Raw genomic sequence first — 14,025 nt, forward strand, 5'->3', positions numbered from 1 at the left:
AGATTTCTCAGGAGGCAGGTCAGGTGGTCTGGTATTCCCATCTCTTTAAGAATTTTCCACAGTTTGTTGTGATCCACACAGTCAAAGGCTTTAGCATAGTCAATGAAGCAGAAGTAGATGTTTTTCTGGAATTCTCTTGCTTTTTCGATGATCCAACAGATGTCGGCAATTTGATCTCTGGTTCCTCTGCCTTTTCTAAAACCAGCTTGAAAATCTGAAGTTCTCAGTTCACAAACTGTTGAAGCCTGGCCTGGAGAGTTTTGAGCATTACTTTACTAGTGTGTGAGATGAGTATAATTGTGGGGTAGGTTGAACATTCTTTGGCATTGCCTTTCTTCAGGACTGGAATGAAAACGGACCTTTTCCAGTCCTGTGGCCACTGCTGAGTTTTCCAAATTTGCTGATATATTGAGTACAGCACTTTAACAGCATCATCTTTTAGGCTTTGAAATAGCTCAACTGGAATTCCATCACCTCCACTAGCTTTGTTCATAGAGATGCTTCCGAAGGCTCACTTGACTTCGAACTCCAGGATGTTTGGCTCAAGGTGAGTGATGACACCATTGTGGTTATCACAATATTAATAAAATAAAGGACAAAGCCCTATGATCATTTCAACAGGTGTAGAAAAAGCACAAAATCCCTTTCACAATGAAAATGTTCAATGAAAATTATAAATCTCAGTCTGTAAAGGCTATTTACAAAAACCCCAGAGCCAACATCATTTATCTCAGTAACAGACTAAACGCTTTCACCCTAAAATCAGGCACAAGACAAGTACTTCCACTACTGTCACTTCTATTCAATACTGTACTGGAGATGTTAGCTAACGATATAAGGCAAAAGTAAATAAAAAGCTTCCAGATTGAAAACTAAGGATTGTTTCTTTATAAGAGCCAACCTTCTAAGGAATCCACTAAAAACTGTCAGAATAAATAATTTTGTAAGGGCACAGGATACCAAATCAATATACAAAAATCAACTGGATTTCCGTATGCTAGCAATGAACATTTCAAAAATGAAAGAAGCAGCTATATCTACAATGATAGCAAAGAATACTGAGGTATAAATAAGTACATAATTTTGTTAAAAAAAATTAAAGCCCTCAAGAAACAGAAAAAAATTCCCATGTTCATTGATCAGAAGACTTAATAGTTAAGACAGCACGCATGCATGCTTATTTGTTCAGTCATGTCCGACTCTTTGCAATCCCCATGGACCCCACCAGGCTCCTCTGTCCATGGGATTTTCCAGGCAAGAATATTGGAATGGGTTGCCATTTCCTATCCTAAGGGATTAAGACGGCAATACTGTCCAAATGGATCTTCATAGACCTCATAATCCCAACCTGAACCCCAGCTGGTTGGTAGAAACTAACAAGTTGATCCTAAAATTCATAAAATATAAAGAACCCAGAATAGTGAAAATAACCTTGAAAGAAGAACAAAATGAGAAAATGCACACTACTGAATTTGAAATCATATTACAAAACTAGAGGAATCAATATTTAAGACCACATAGTACTGACATACGGAGAAACACTTGGGTGCCAAGTCACTTAGTTACGTCCGACTCTGCAACTCCATGGACTGCCAGGCTCCTGTCACACAGCGCTAGTAAAACTGAGTCCAGAAATAAACTAATTTATGGCCAAATGACTTTTGACAAGAGTGAAAAGACGATTCAAAGAGGTAAGAATAGCCATTTCAACAAATGATGCTAGGTCAACTTTTTATCCACATGCAAAACAATGAAACTGGGCCCCTCCCTACTTTACAGCATACACAAAAATCAACTTGAAATGTAAACAGACCTAAATAGACCTAAAAAGGACAAAAACTATAAAACTCTTAGAGAAAACCATAGGCATAAATCTTCATGACCATCTGTTAGGCAAATCCTTCTTAGAGCCAACAACAAAAACACAAATAACAAAAGAAAAGACAACTTACACTTCATCTACATTAAAAACTTTCATGTTGCAAATGATCCTAACAACAAAATGAAATGACAAGGACTTCTGTGGTGATACAGTGATAAAGAATTTGCCTGGCAATGCAGGGACATGGGTCCAATCCCTGATCGCAGAAGATTCTACACAGCAAGGAGCAACTAAGCCCATGTGCTACAACTACTGAAACCAGCACTTTAGAGTCCACAAGCTGCGTCTGCAAGCAACTACTGAGCCTGTGTGCCACAAGTACTGAAATCCACATGCCTGGAGCTTCTGCTCTGCAGCAAGAGAAGCCACTCTAACAAGAAACCCACACACTGCAATAATGAAGAGTAGTAGCCCCTGCTCGCTGAAACTAGAGAAAGCCTGCATACAGCCATGAAGACCTAGAACAACCATAAATAAATAATTTTTTTTAAAATGACAATCCTCATGAAGTGGAAGAAAAAGATTTCTAATTCAAAGAATTAGACCTTATAGTGGCTGTGTATTCAGAATATGTAAAGCATATATAACAGTAAACCATAAAAAGACAACTTAAATAAAAAATGGACAAAGGATACAAAAAGAAATTTCTCCAAACAAAATATTCAAATAACCAACAAGTACATGAAAAGATGCTAACCTCATCAGTCACTATGAAATCAGTCACACATGAAAATCAAAACCACAATGACATATCACTTCACACCCACCAGGAGAACTATAATCAAAAAAAAGACAGAAGCAACTGCTATAGAATGTAAAGAAACTAGAACCCTAACAAACTAGTGAGATGTACAACAATACAGCCCCTCCAGAAAAGTTTGGGAGTTCTTCAAAAGTTTAAATATAGAATTACTCTATGACCTAACAATCCCACTCCCAGGTGTATATCTGGAATAAATAAAAAGATATCCACACAAAAATGTGTAAGCAAATATTCACTGCAGCATTATTCATCATAGCTAAAATGTTGAAATAATCCAATGTCCATCAACTTCTGAAAAGAGAAATGACTGTAAAATGAATGAAGTACTGATATATGCTACATATACAACATAGATGAAACCTGGAAATATTATGCTATGCCCATTCACATATACAACATAGATGAAACCTGAAAATATTATGCTAAGTGAAAGAAGCCAGTAACAAAAGACCACAAGTTATATGAAATGTCCACTTATACAAAATGCCCAGAATAGGCAAAATCACAAAGACAGCAGATTAGTTGTTGCCAAGAGATGACAGAGTGACAAACTGAGAATGACAACTAGTGGGCACAGCTTTCTTTTTTAGGGTAATGAAAATGTTCTAAAATTAGATGGTGATCCAACTCTATCATAATACTAAAAAGCCAACAAATTGCACACTTTAAGAGTGAAGTTCAAGGTATGAAAACTCTATCTCAGTAAAGCAATTATAAAAAAGTATACTTGTGATCTCACTTATATGTGGGATCTAACAAAGTTGAACTCAGCAACAGAATAGGACAGTGGCTGCCAGGGGCTGGGCAGCAGAGAAGATGAGAAGATACTGGTGGAAGGGCACAAACATCCAGTTACAGGAGAAATGGGCTCCAGAAATTTCATGATAGCATGGGACTGCAGCTAAGAGTTGTGCACTGCGTACGTGAAAGTGGCTATGAGTGGATTCTAAACGTTCTCACCACCACCACAATGAAAGAGTAATTATGTGAGATTGCTGAGCACCGAAGAATTGATGCTTTTGAACTGTGGTGTTGGAGAAGACTCTTGAGAGTCCTTTGGACTGCAAAGGAGATCCAACCAGTCCATCCTAAAGGAAATCAGTCCTGAGTATTCACTGGAAGGACTGATGCTGAAGCTGAAGCTCCAATACTTTGGCCACCTGATGCGAAGAACTGACTCACTGGAAAAGACCTGATGCTGGGAAAGATTGAAGGTGGGAGGAGCAGGGGATGACAGAGGATAAGACGGTTGGATGACATCACCGACTTGATGGACAAGAGTTTGAGCAAGCTCCAGGAGTTGGTGAGAGACAGAGAAGCCTCATGCGCTGCAGTTCATGAGGTTGCAAAGTCAGATACAACTAAGCGACTGAACTGAACTGACCTCACATAATATGCTATGTAAGGATCTGTTAACTATCTTTATAGCAGTAAACATTTCACAACATATACATATATCAGATCATCACACTGTGTACCTTAAACTAACACAACATTAATATATCATCATATCTCAATAAAGCTGGGGGAAAAAAGACACACCATTAATACTATTTACATAAGGCAGGAAGCCACACTGATTCTTGCTGCAGTGGGCACATCCACTTCTCAGTAGGATAATTCCTTCATGTGCTCCTATTTCTACTTTTTTACTTTATTTGGCCTGGAGTCACCCATTCTAATGCCCAAATACACACCACGGAATACTATTTACACAAAGTTCAAAGACAGGCAGAATCATTCATGATGTTAAGAGTCAGGACAGTGATTATCAGAGGGAGATGGGGTGGTAAATGCAAGGAGACACAAGGCAACGCAAGGTTCTCTTCCTTAACCTTCATGATACTTCATGGAGCTAGACAGCTATGACTTGTGCAGTTTTCTGTGTGTTATACCTCAGTAAAAAAGTTTTGTAAAAAAACAAAAAATTCTACCTGACCTATTGAGACAATCTAGAATAAACACAATCTCAAAAATACTTCTTCTCTATGACCTACTAAAACCATAATTTCAACAGCAAAAAAAAAACAAAACTATTTTTAATATGAGAAGATCAATGAACTATAACTGATATTCGCAATAACGGACTTCACTAAAGATCAGAGCTCTAAGCAGAGTGGAGAGCGCGTGGGCTTTGGGTGAGACAGTACTGGGACCGACACTCTTCTCTGTCTGAGCAGACGTCACAAGAAACCTCATGGGCTTCTCGGAAGTGAGTGAAACGTTGGACAGTGCCTTGCTCACAGATGACACACTAAATGTCCACCAAAGGCTTATGCATTTCTCTTCACACATCCCCTTCCCCCCAAAGCAGGAAGCCACACTGGTTCTTGCTGCAGTGGGCACATCCATGTCTCAGCAGGACAGTTCCTTCAATTACTCCAATTTCTACTTTTTTACTTTATTTGGCCTGGAGTCACCCATTCTAACTCCTAAATACTGTCCTGACCATCCTACTTCCATCTAACTGCTCTAAGTTTCCCAAAACAGAATTTTTCTTTCTTCCCACTGCAGCACAGACCCACCTAAAAGACATAAATTCTGTTTCTATCCACAATAATTATCCTTGCTAAAAATATACCCAACATTTCTTCTTTCTTATATAATTCCTACATGTAACTCAGTTCAGATCTGTCTACAAAATTATACCTTAGAACTATTCAGAGATTTTGCTGACAAATGACTTCTAAAATAAAGTATTATCCACCCTAAAACTCACCGCTGGAAATAAGCACTACCACTTCTCTGTTTTCTTTGGAATATTACGAGCTTTAAATTTTTGGCCTAGAAGATTCTTATTAAAGATGAACTTTTATAAATTAAACCTTTTTGTGCTTTCATAAATCACATACTTAATACAGCAACTAAATAAATGTGACACTCTGATACTAAGGAGCCCCTTTTCTTTTAGTCATGGAAGAGAAAAGTTCACTGTGTGTGAAGCCAGCAGCTGATTTTTCAGGCGAGTCCTTAGGAAGAAAATGTAAAGAGAACAAACTCCACATATTAACACCAGCACTGAAGGTCAAGGGAGGTGACAACAACTGGAAAGACTATAAAAATATACTTACAGCCTCAAACTGTAAATGGCTATCCTTTAAGAAACTCTGAATTTTGTCCTTGGGTAAAATACTGAATCGAAATCGAAGGAGATCCATTTCTTGTTGAATAAACCAGCGCCTAAGATCTTCACTAAAACGGAGACAAGAAAACTGTAAGTGAAAAGTTCAAAGACAATTTTAAAAGTCCACTGATTATTAAATCCAAGAAATTTCTATGAAATAACATTTAAAGGTGAGCAAGAGGCCAACAGACTGAAGTTCATTAACAGCATCAAGCTCTCTACTATGGTAAGAGTGTGAATACAGGTGACATGCCACAGTCTCCCAGGACTGAGTAGAATATGGGGAAGAAAGATGTTTTGAACATAATTAAAAGAATTAAATAGAGTCTAGCTGCATTATCATCAAATAACATAAAATACTACACTTCGTTTAACCTAACTGCAAAGTATTTGTTTACATCAGAAAATGGAGTAACCCTCCTGTTAATGCCAAATAAACATCAAAAGTTTTTAAAGGTAATTTTACCTCTGAATAGATTATGATCAGATAAACTCTGCAAAGTAAACTTTGCTTATAGCTTTAGAGTTTCTAACTTCATAAAATTGAATATGCATTAAGATACCTCAATTTTTTAAAAGTCAACATTTGTTACTGTTTAGTCACTAAGTCATGTCTCACTCTTTCGCAACCCATGGACTGCAGCCTGCCAGGTTCCTCTCTCGATGGGATTTTTCCAGGCAATAATACTGGAGTGGGTTGCCATTTCCTTCTCCAGGGGATCTTCCCCATCCAGGGATCAAATCCACATCTCCTACACTGGCAGGATGATTCTTTACCACTGAGACACCAGAGAAGCCCCAAAAGTCGATATATAACATTAATTTATAAGACAGATGGGCATTATTGTTGTTATAAAATAATTAAGCTACTCCATGTAAAATATAATTTCTTTCCTCAAATGACTTTCACATTGCCAGCAATTCACTTATTGCATAAATTGCATAACCTGCATATGCTTTTTTAACAAAAGAAAAACTCTAGGACCAAAGCTGGTCAATAATTTCTCAGTCATTATCTTGGGATAGTAAATAATTCAAGATTCCCATTTGATAAGCCTATTGCCAAAAAAGAAACAGAAAAGAAACATAGTAAGTATGCAATGTAGCCAAAATAATATAAGAAAAAACACAGTAAAAAAAAAAAAAAAAAAAAAGCAACCAACTCCTTCCTCTGGGTGGCACTACTGACGTCTAAGAAACTACCAAAGGAAAAGATCTTAATCTAATGGACACCAGCCCATACAAGTCAACTGCTAAAACCTGTGCAGATTCAAGTATGTGTTTGATTCCAAAATCCTTCTTCCTATATGAAATCACCTCAAATTTTAAATCCTAAATGAAGAATCCCTCCCATAAAGTAAAAAGCGTTTTAATAGGCAAAATCTGCAAAAAATTTTTTTTTTAATTTTTTTAGTCAACAACTTGTTTCAAACAATTCACTGCAATAGCGTTCAGCCCATGAACCACTGGTTTCTGATGTCATCCTGGGATTTCCTACGATGGGTATAATACCTGTCAGCCCTCCTGCACCAGTTTATAGCCCAAGATGTCAGATTGACTGTGGAAGACAAAGGTATACTCACGACTGGCAGTAAGCAAGGCGCAAAATAAAGTGAGAAATGTGATCTTTTCTCCGAGGTTCGTATTCATCTTCCAGGCTTTCCTGAAAAACAATGGCAAATGAAGAAAATAAATGCAGAACAGTGAAAGGTGTAAAGAATTACTGAGTCAGCATAAGCCAATGGTGAAGCAGAAGTTCAATAACACAGATTTCATAATATGCTCCCCAGGATGAGTATCATTTCACTTAGGCTGACAACTGGGTGAAACACAACTGAACAACACCACCTCCTGGGTTTGGATCCCACTATTTTCTTCCTCCTCTAACTTTCCTTCTCATTCAGCCTACACCCAGCCACTCACCTCTTCCACCACTTCCCAGATAAACCCTCAACTATTTTCATTTCAACCATTTGGCAAAACCTAGATTCTAAACAAATCCACAGCTCTATACTCTGCAGTCCTGTTCCCAAAATGCTGAAAACTTCTGGGGGAAAAATATACAATTATAGGAATTTGGAACATTAAAAATTCACAGCCTCTACCCTCAATAGGTCGCAAAGAGTCGGACATGACTGAGCGACTGAACAACAACAAACCTCAACTGGACCTTTATCAACACCCAGGAATCTTTTTTTTTAATATATATATCTTATTGAAGTATAGTTGACTTACAATGTTTCAAGTGCACAGCAAGGTGATTTAGTTACACAAAGACACATATATTATTTTTGAAATTATTTTCCATCATATGTTATTACAAGATATTAACTATAGTTTTCTATGCTATACATAAACCTTTGTTGCTTGTTGCATATCTACTTTTTAATTAGAAATCTAGCATTCTAATCATACTAAGTCAAACAAGTAACACCAAGGAATCCTTCCTCAAGTTCAACAGTCAGAGCAAACATGTCCTGAGCACTCCCGATGTACCAGGCACTGTTATAAGCATTTTTAATCCATTAACCCACATAATCCTTTGAAAGCCCCTATGAGGAGGGCACCACTATATCCCTATTTTAAAGATGAGGAAACTGACTTTGTTCCAGGTCACAAACCTGTAAGCAGCAAAGCTGGGATCTGGCCCCATAACTATTCCTTCCCCCATCTCAGGACAGCTGTTTTGATCTTCACTAGATGGCCATGGCTCCCCAATACACCATCGTCCCCTCTTCTCATCACAGGACCTCACCTACTTTACAAAAAGCAAAGGCGTCAGGCCAACTCCTCAGCCCAAACTCCTGCCACTGCGTGTGGTACTGCCTTCCCCACTATCCCTACTGACACATCTCTCTCTCTCCTCCTACACAGAGCTGATCCCACACAGAAACTCCGCAGCCCACCTGCTCCTGCTTCCTAAGGACCGTGACTAATAAAAGTTCTCCCAAAGTATCTACAATTGCCCTCTCTTCTCTTCCAGATCTTTCTGCTCAACTTATAAATACATTCAAATATATGCTGTCATGTGTATGTGTGTATTTTTTCCCCTCGCATTTTCCTACACTCAGACCTACCTCCCCCATCTTTTCAGCTAAACATGTTAGAAAAGGAAATATTCCACACTCACCTCTCACCTCTCTCCTCCAAACACTACCACTGTTCCACCTTCTGCCTCTGTCTACAAGTCCAGATCTGTTGCACACCCTGAAGCCCTCGAGATAGCTCCACATGCACCTCAGAGTTACAACGAGAACTAAACTCAGTCTTCTTTCTAGTAAGACTTGCCTCCTCTCCTATATATCCCACCATTCACCCAGCTGTCCTCACCAGAAACCCGAGTGTCATTCAGAACTCTTCTGTCCCTCCTCCTTGTACTCAATTTCTATAATCTTATGATTCCATCTTCTCCCTTTCTCTTCAATCAGTCCTCTTCACTGCATTCAATTTACTTGTTGTCTCCAAGCTCCTGACTGGTATTCCCCAACAGATAATGACCCTGTCCATCTGCTGTTGACATTCATCTTCTCAAAATAAAAATGAGATCACATCCATTGAGATTCAGTCCCAGCACTATTTCATCCGGGAAGCCCTCTCCAACCTGAGCTACTTCTCTGTGCTTTTGGAGTTCCTCGTTGTTATTTAGTCGTTAAGTCATGTCCCACTCTTTCGCAATCCCATGGACTGTACCCCACCAAGCTCCTCTGTCCATGGGATTTCCCAGGCAAGAATACTGGAGTGGGTTTCCACTTCCATCTCCAGGGGATCATCCCCACCCAGGGACAGAACCCACAACTCCTCCATTGGCAGGCAGATTCTTTACCACTGAGCCACCAAGACAGCAAAAGACAGTTGCTGGAGCACACATCAAATAACAGCATTTGTCTCCTTGACTGCACAGGACACATCTGGCAATATCTGGAAACAGAGCCCAGAAGCCAGAGATGCCAGTGACTCCCCTAAACGCACCATGGAATCATCAGGTCCCGAATGTCCACATTCCCAAGGTGGAGACACCCTGCCACACTGGAGTTTGACTGCATGTCAATCATGCCTCGTGGTCGGTAGGTTCCTTCAGGAAGAGTCTTTTTTAAAACCCCATGCATAATACAAGACCTTTCCCACAGTTACTACCAGTACATACACAAACTGGAGGACCATCTCTGTCCCTCTTTTACTTACTCTGTAGGAAAATTTGAGCTTCCGAAGCTCAGCCTCCAGCTTACTCTGATACTGTTCAGTTCCCTTCACGTAGCTCACACCAAGATTCTCAACTGATTTTAGCACTAGAAAAAATTTGAAAAACAGAAGGGGGGGAAAATGTATAAATGCAAGGTAATCTTAAAAAACTAAATCCAAGACAAATCTATGGATAGCAATTCCATAATTACTTTTTATGACAATACTTATGCTTCATTTTCTGCAAGCACATTATATAGGTTATATATGTTTATAAGAGGATAACCTCCAACCACATGCAGAAAATAACCACATCCCACAGCATAACCTCATACCAGGGATTCTCAACCGGAAGGGAGAGAGGGACGGGGACAAACACTGATGTACTGAGCATCACTGCTGAGGGATGCACAAGTGTGTCAGCGTGCACATTCATCCCTCGTGTGGAGCGGGTTGTAAGGCGGCTGCTTCACCAACTCAGCACAGACTCTTCAGAAGACAGCCCGCCCCTTCCTGATGAAGCAGAGAAGGAGAAGACACAGCAGTAAAGCAAACAAGCCACTCTGACTAGATGCTTCGCTCTGTCCAAAGGCTCCTGAAGCCCCTGTCAACCCTTTCTCAGATGAATTCTTCTTCCATTGGTAGGAAAGGAGAGGTTAATTTGAGAATGAAAAACTTCTGAAATGAATCCTGAACATAAAGCCATGTCTAGCAGGGACCTCCATATTATGGTCTCCCAAACCAAACTCATTCTCTGCTCCTCTTCCTGCCACCCACCTCTAACAGCAGCATTTCTGCCCACCAGATCAGCCACCCTAGAACTTCAGCCCTCCCCCACCCGATCCCCTGTTCCTCACACCCAAGTAGTCATCAAACCCTGTCACTTACACCTCCTTGGTATCCCTTCAATCTCTACCTTCCTGTACCTGCCTTACCATCTCACCTCCAGGGCCAAACCGAAGGGACCCTTTTCAACCATGGTCTTAACCTCTATGGCCATCCCAGAACCTGTGCTAAGCTTCCCAGAACCTGTTCTCCCTGTCCTTTACGCTTTCATTCAGCAAACAGATAATACAGGTACTCTGTACTAGCAAATCTCACCAGCTCCTCTAAGAATGACTAACAGTGTCTCACCTCTACTTCTGATCTTCCCATCAGGATACACTCTGGAATATAAACTCTGCAGGCAGTGCTATTGTTGCAGTCGACACCGAACTTATTTCTTTCTTCCACCAACACAGAGAAGACAAGCAGGCTCAAGAAAACTGCTACATCCTTCTTACACCCCAATATCACAGTGTGATATCATTATCACATTATCACACCCCAATATCATTGGCGTGGTACAAAACACCCTTGGTTACCCACAGCTCTCCATTCACCCTGAACTTGCCACCTTTCCCTCCAGTGTGACACTCTCTGGTGCTTCCAACTCTTGCTTCAGACCATTATCTCAGCTTGCAAAAACCCCTCCCTTCCTCTCTATTGAGAAACTGCTACTCCTCCTTCAAGATCCAGGTCACAATTCAACTTCTCTTAAGTTTTACTTTATCAGACTAGATCAATCATTCCCATCTCTATGTTTCAATAATACCTCTACTAGAGCACTTAAAATACTAAACTATAGTTACTGCTTTGGACATCTGTCTCCATTTATTAGAATACAGCTTCAACAAAGATGACAATTTCAGTACTCAGCTCAAAATCCCTACAGCCTAGAATAAAGTGGCACTCAATATGCACAGTACATGGGAAAAAATGAATGAACAGCTAAATCTCAACGAAAAACCTCAGCAAATATTAGTTTAAAGAAGCAAATAAATTACTCTAATTTATCTCTACAAGGTATAAGTGAGGTTCTCAGGAATACATAAATTCAAATTCAAATCACTCACATTTAACTCTATCGATAGCCAACGTTTCAAATTCTGTCAAAGATACGTTTCCAGAAGGTGGCTGCAAGTAAAACTGAAGGCTATGTGGGTAGCAAGCATTCCTCTGGTCATCTGCTAACCTCGGTTTCCTCCGTTTTACTCCAGAAAACTCCATCTTGTTACCCTAGAAGCAAGCACAAAAAATGGTGGGAAATGGAGTTAGAAACAAAAAATAACTCCACACACAAAGGAAAACAAAACTGATTCTGAAGAGCACGCACAACATGTTAAGAGTCGTGTCCCTGTCTTCCAGACCTTCGATAACACCGCTGGAACCGCTGTGCATAGGCGGTGGGGAGAGGTGAGCGCAGGGGAGACGCGGGCAGCGGTCCTGACTTCCAGCAACGTCCACAGCAGGGGACGCGGGCTGTTCTCCAGGCGTCTGAGCGCTCCGCCCTGAAGGCTCGGAGCTCTCCAGGGTCAGGGTGAGATTGCCCTAGGGCTGAGACCCCGAACTCGGAGGAAAGCGCGGGAGCTTCAGGCTAGGAACGCGACTCCGTGGGCTTCGTCCCTGACAACCCCTGAAAACTGACAGCTGTCTCTCAGGCGCCGCCCGTAGGAGCTCGTCTCCGGAGCGTCCAGCGGCGCCGAGTGACACGCCGCCTCCGCGGACCCTCAGGCAGCGCGGTCTGTCAGCCCGGGCACCTGCCTCCGCCTAGACAAGCTACCAGAACGGACTCGCGCCCTCCGCGCCCGCCGCTCTCCCCGTTCTCTAGGCTCACACGCCTCAACGCCAGGGTTACTGTTCTTTGCAAACCCCGACGGCTTCTCTCACCTGCAACTACACCAAACACAGACACACGGTGCGACAACCGCTTTTCTCAGATGGCGGGAGAGTTCATACGGGACCGGAAGCGGAAATGGCTGGACTGAGGCTCCCGCCCTCTCCCCCAAGCCCGCCCAGCCCAGGCTCGCGCATGCTCAGTGGGGCGCTCTGGGGTCCGGCGGGGCCTCTGGTTTTCTGTCCCAGGTACTACACTATTTAGCATGGCCGTGATAAGGCGCTGGATTAAAGCTCCAGTCTCTAGGGATCTTGGTTCGAATCCCACCGCTGCCAGATGAGTTTGGGCTTCCCTTGTGGCTCAGCTGGTAAAGAATCCGCCTGCAATGCGGGAGACATGGGTTCGATCCCTGGGTCGGGAAGATCCCCTGGAGAAGGGATAAGCTTCTCACTCCAGTGTTCTGGCCTGGAGAATCCCACGGACTACACAGTCGCAGAGTCGCACACAACCGAACGACTTTCACATTCACTGCTGCACTATGTGTGCGTCAGTCTGAGCGGTCGGCACCGGGTCAGCACCGGCTCCAGGCTGGGACCTTGGGTGATGATCTCAGAGAGCCCGGCGAGCGGGCGGTCCGGCTCACCGCTCACAGAGGCCTGCGTACCGCGGGGCAGCCCGCTTTTCTCCTGGCCGGCGCGCCCCGCGGGCACGGGTGTGCGTCCAGCGCGCCCCTTACACACACTCGGTGCGCGCCGAGCCCCCGCAGGGCACCCGCGTCGAGCCGGGACGCACGCCTTGAGCACGCGCACCCGGGAACTATCGACGTCTGCGGAAGGAGACCGCAGGGCGCGGGGTGGTGACGGGAGTGGGGCGCGGGAGGCGACAACGGGAGTGGGGCGCGAGGCGGTGACGGGAGTGGGGCGCGGGAGGAGACGGGAGTGGGGCGCGGGAGGCGACGTCCCCTTCTGTGCGCCGCAGCGTTTCGGAACTGAGGCCGCCAGGTGGCGGGTCTCGCTCACAAAAGAGGCCCCGGGAAGTTCCAGTCAAGGTAGGAGGGAGACTTCCAGACGTTCAGGGTTTCGGAAATGCAGACTGAGCTGAAACAGGGTCAAGCTTCAGAGCACCTGCCCACCCTGGGCCAAACAGGGGTTGACCCTGACGTTGTACCAGGTCGTATTCTGAGGGACTTACATGTCAGTTCATTGTATTGCCATAACCTATTTAAAGGCTCATTTCCCTGATGCTGGGAAAGATTGAAGGCGGGAGGAGAAGGGCGGGACAGAGGATGAGATGGTTAGATGGCATCACCGACTGGATGATATGATATGCGTTTGAGCAAGCTCCGGGAGCTGGTGATGGACAGGGAGGCCTGGCGTGCTGTGGTCCATGGGGTCACAGATTAGGACACGACTGAGCGACTG

The 14,025-nt window shown here is 42.9% G+C and overlaps 1 protein-coding gene across 2 annotated transcripts in view; it reads right to left on the reverse strand.

Annotated features, from left to right (window-relative positions):
• The window catches only part of PRIM2 (DNA primase subunit 2), a 304,475-nt gene extending 291,219 nt beyond the window's left edge, over positions 1–13,256 (reverse strand). Inside the window, exons 1-5 of one of the 2 annotated variants that reach the window (XM_065912385.1) lie at positions 13,134–13,256; positions 11,844–12,006; positions 9,952–10,055; positions 7,353–7,432; positions 5,717–5,837 (exon numbers count right to left, since the gene is read on the reverse strand). In XM_065912385.1, coding sequence (XP_065768457.1) covers positions 5,717–5,837; positions 7,353–7,432; positions 9,952–10,055; positions 11,844–11,997 — 459 coding nt within the window. In that variant the 5' untranslated portion in view covers positions 11,998–12,006; positions 13,134–13,256. Of the gene's footprint in view, positions 1–5,716; positions 5,838–7,352; positions 7,433–9,951; positions 10,056–11,843; positions 12,007–12,657; positions 12,763–13,133 lie in introns of those variants that run through there. The other variant, XM_065912384.1, reaches the window with a different exon arrangement.
• Between the last annotated feature and the right edge of the window lie 769 nt (positions 13,257–14,025).

This window comes from Muntiacus reevesi, chromosome 20 (genome assembly GCF_963930625.1).
Source record: "Muntiacus reevesi chromosome 20, mMunRee1.1, whole genome shotgun sequence".
NCBI lineage: Eukaryota > Metazoa > Chordata > Mammalia > Artiodactyla > Cervidae > Muntiacus > Muntiacus reevesi.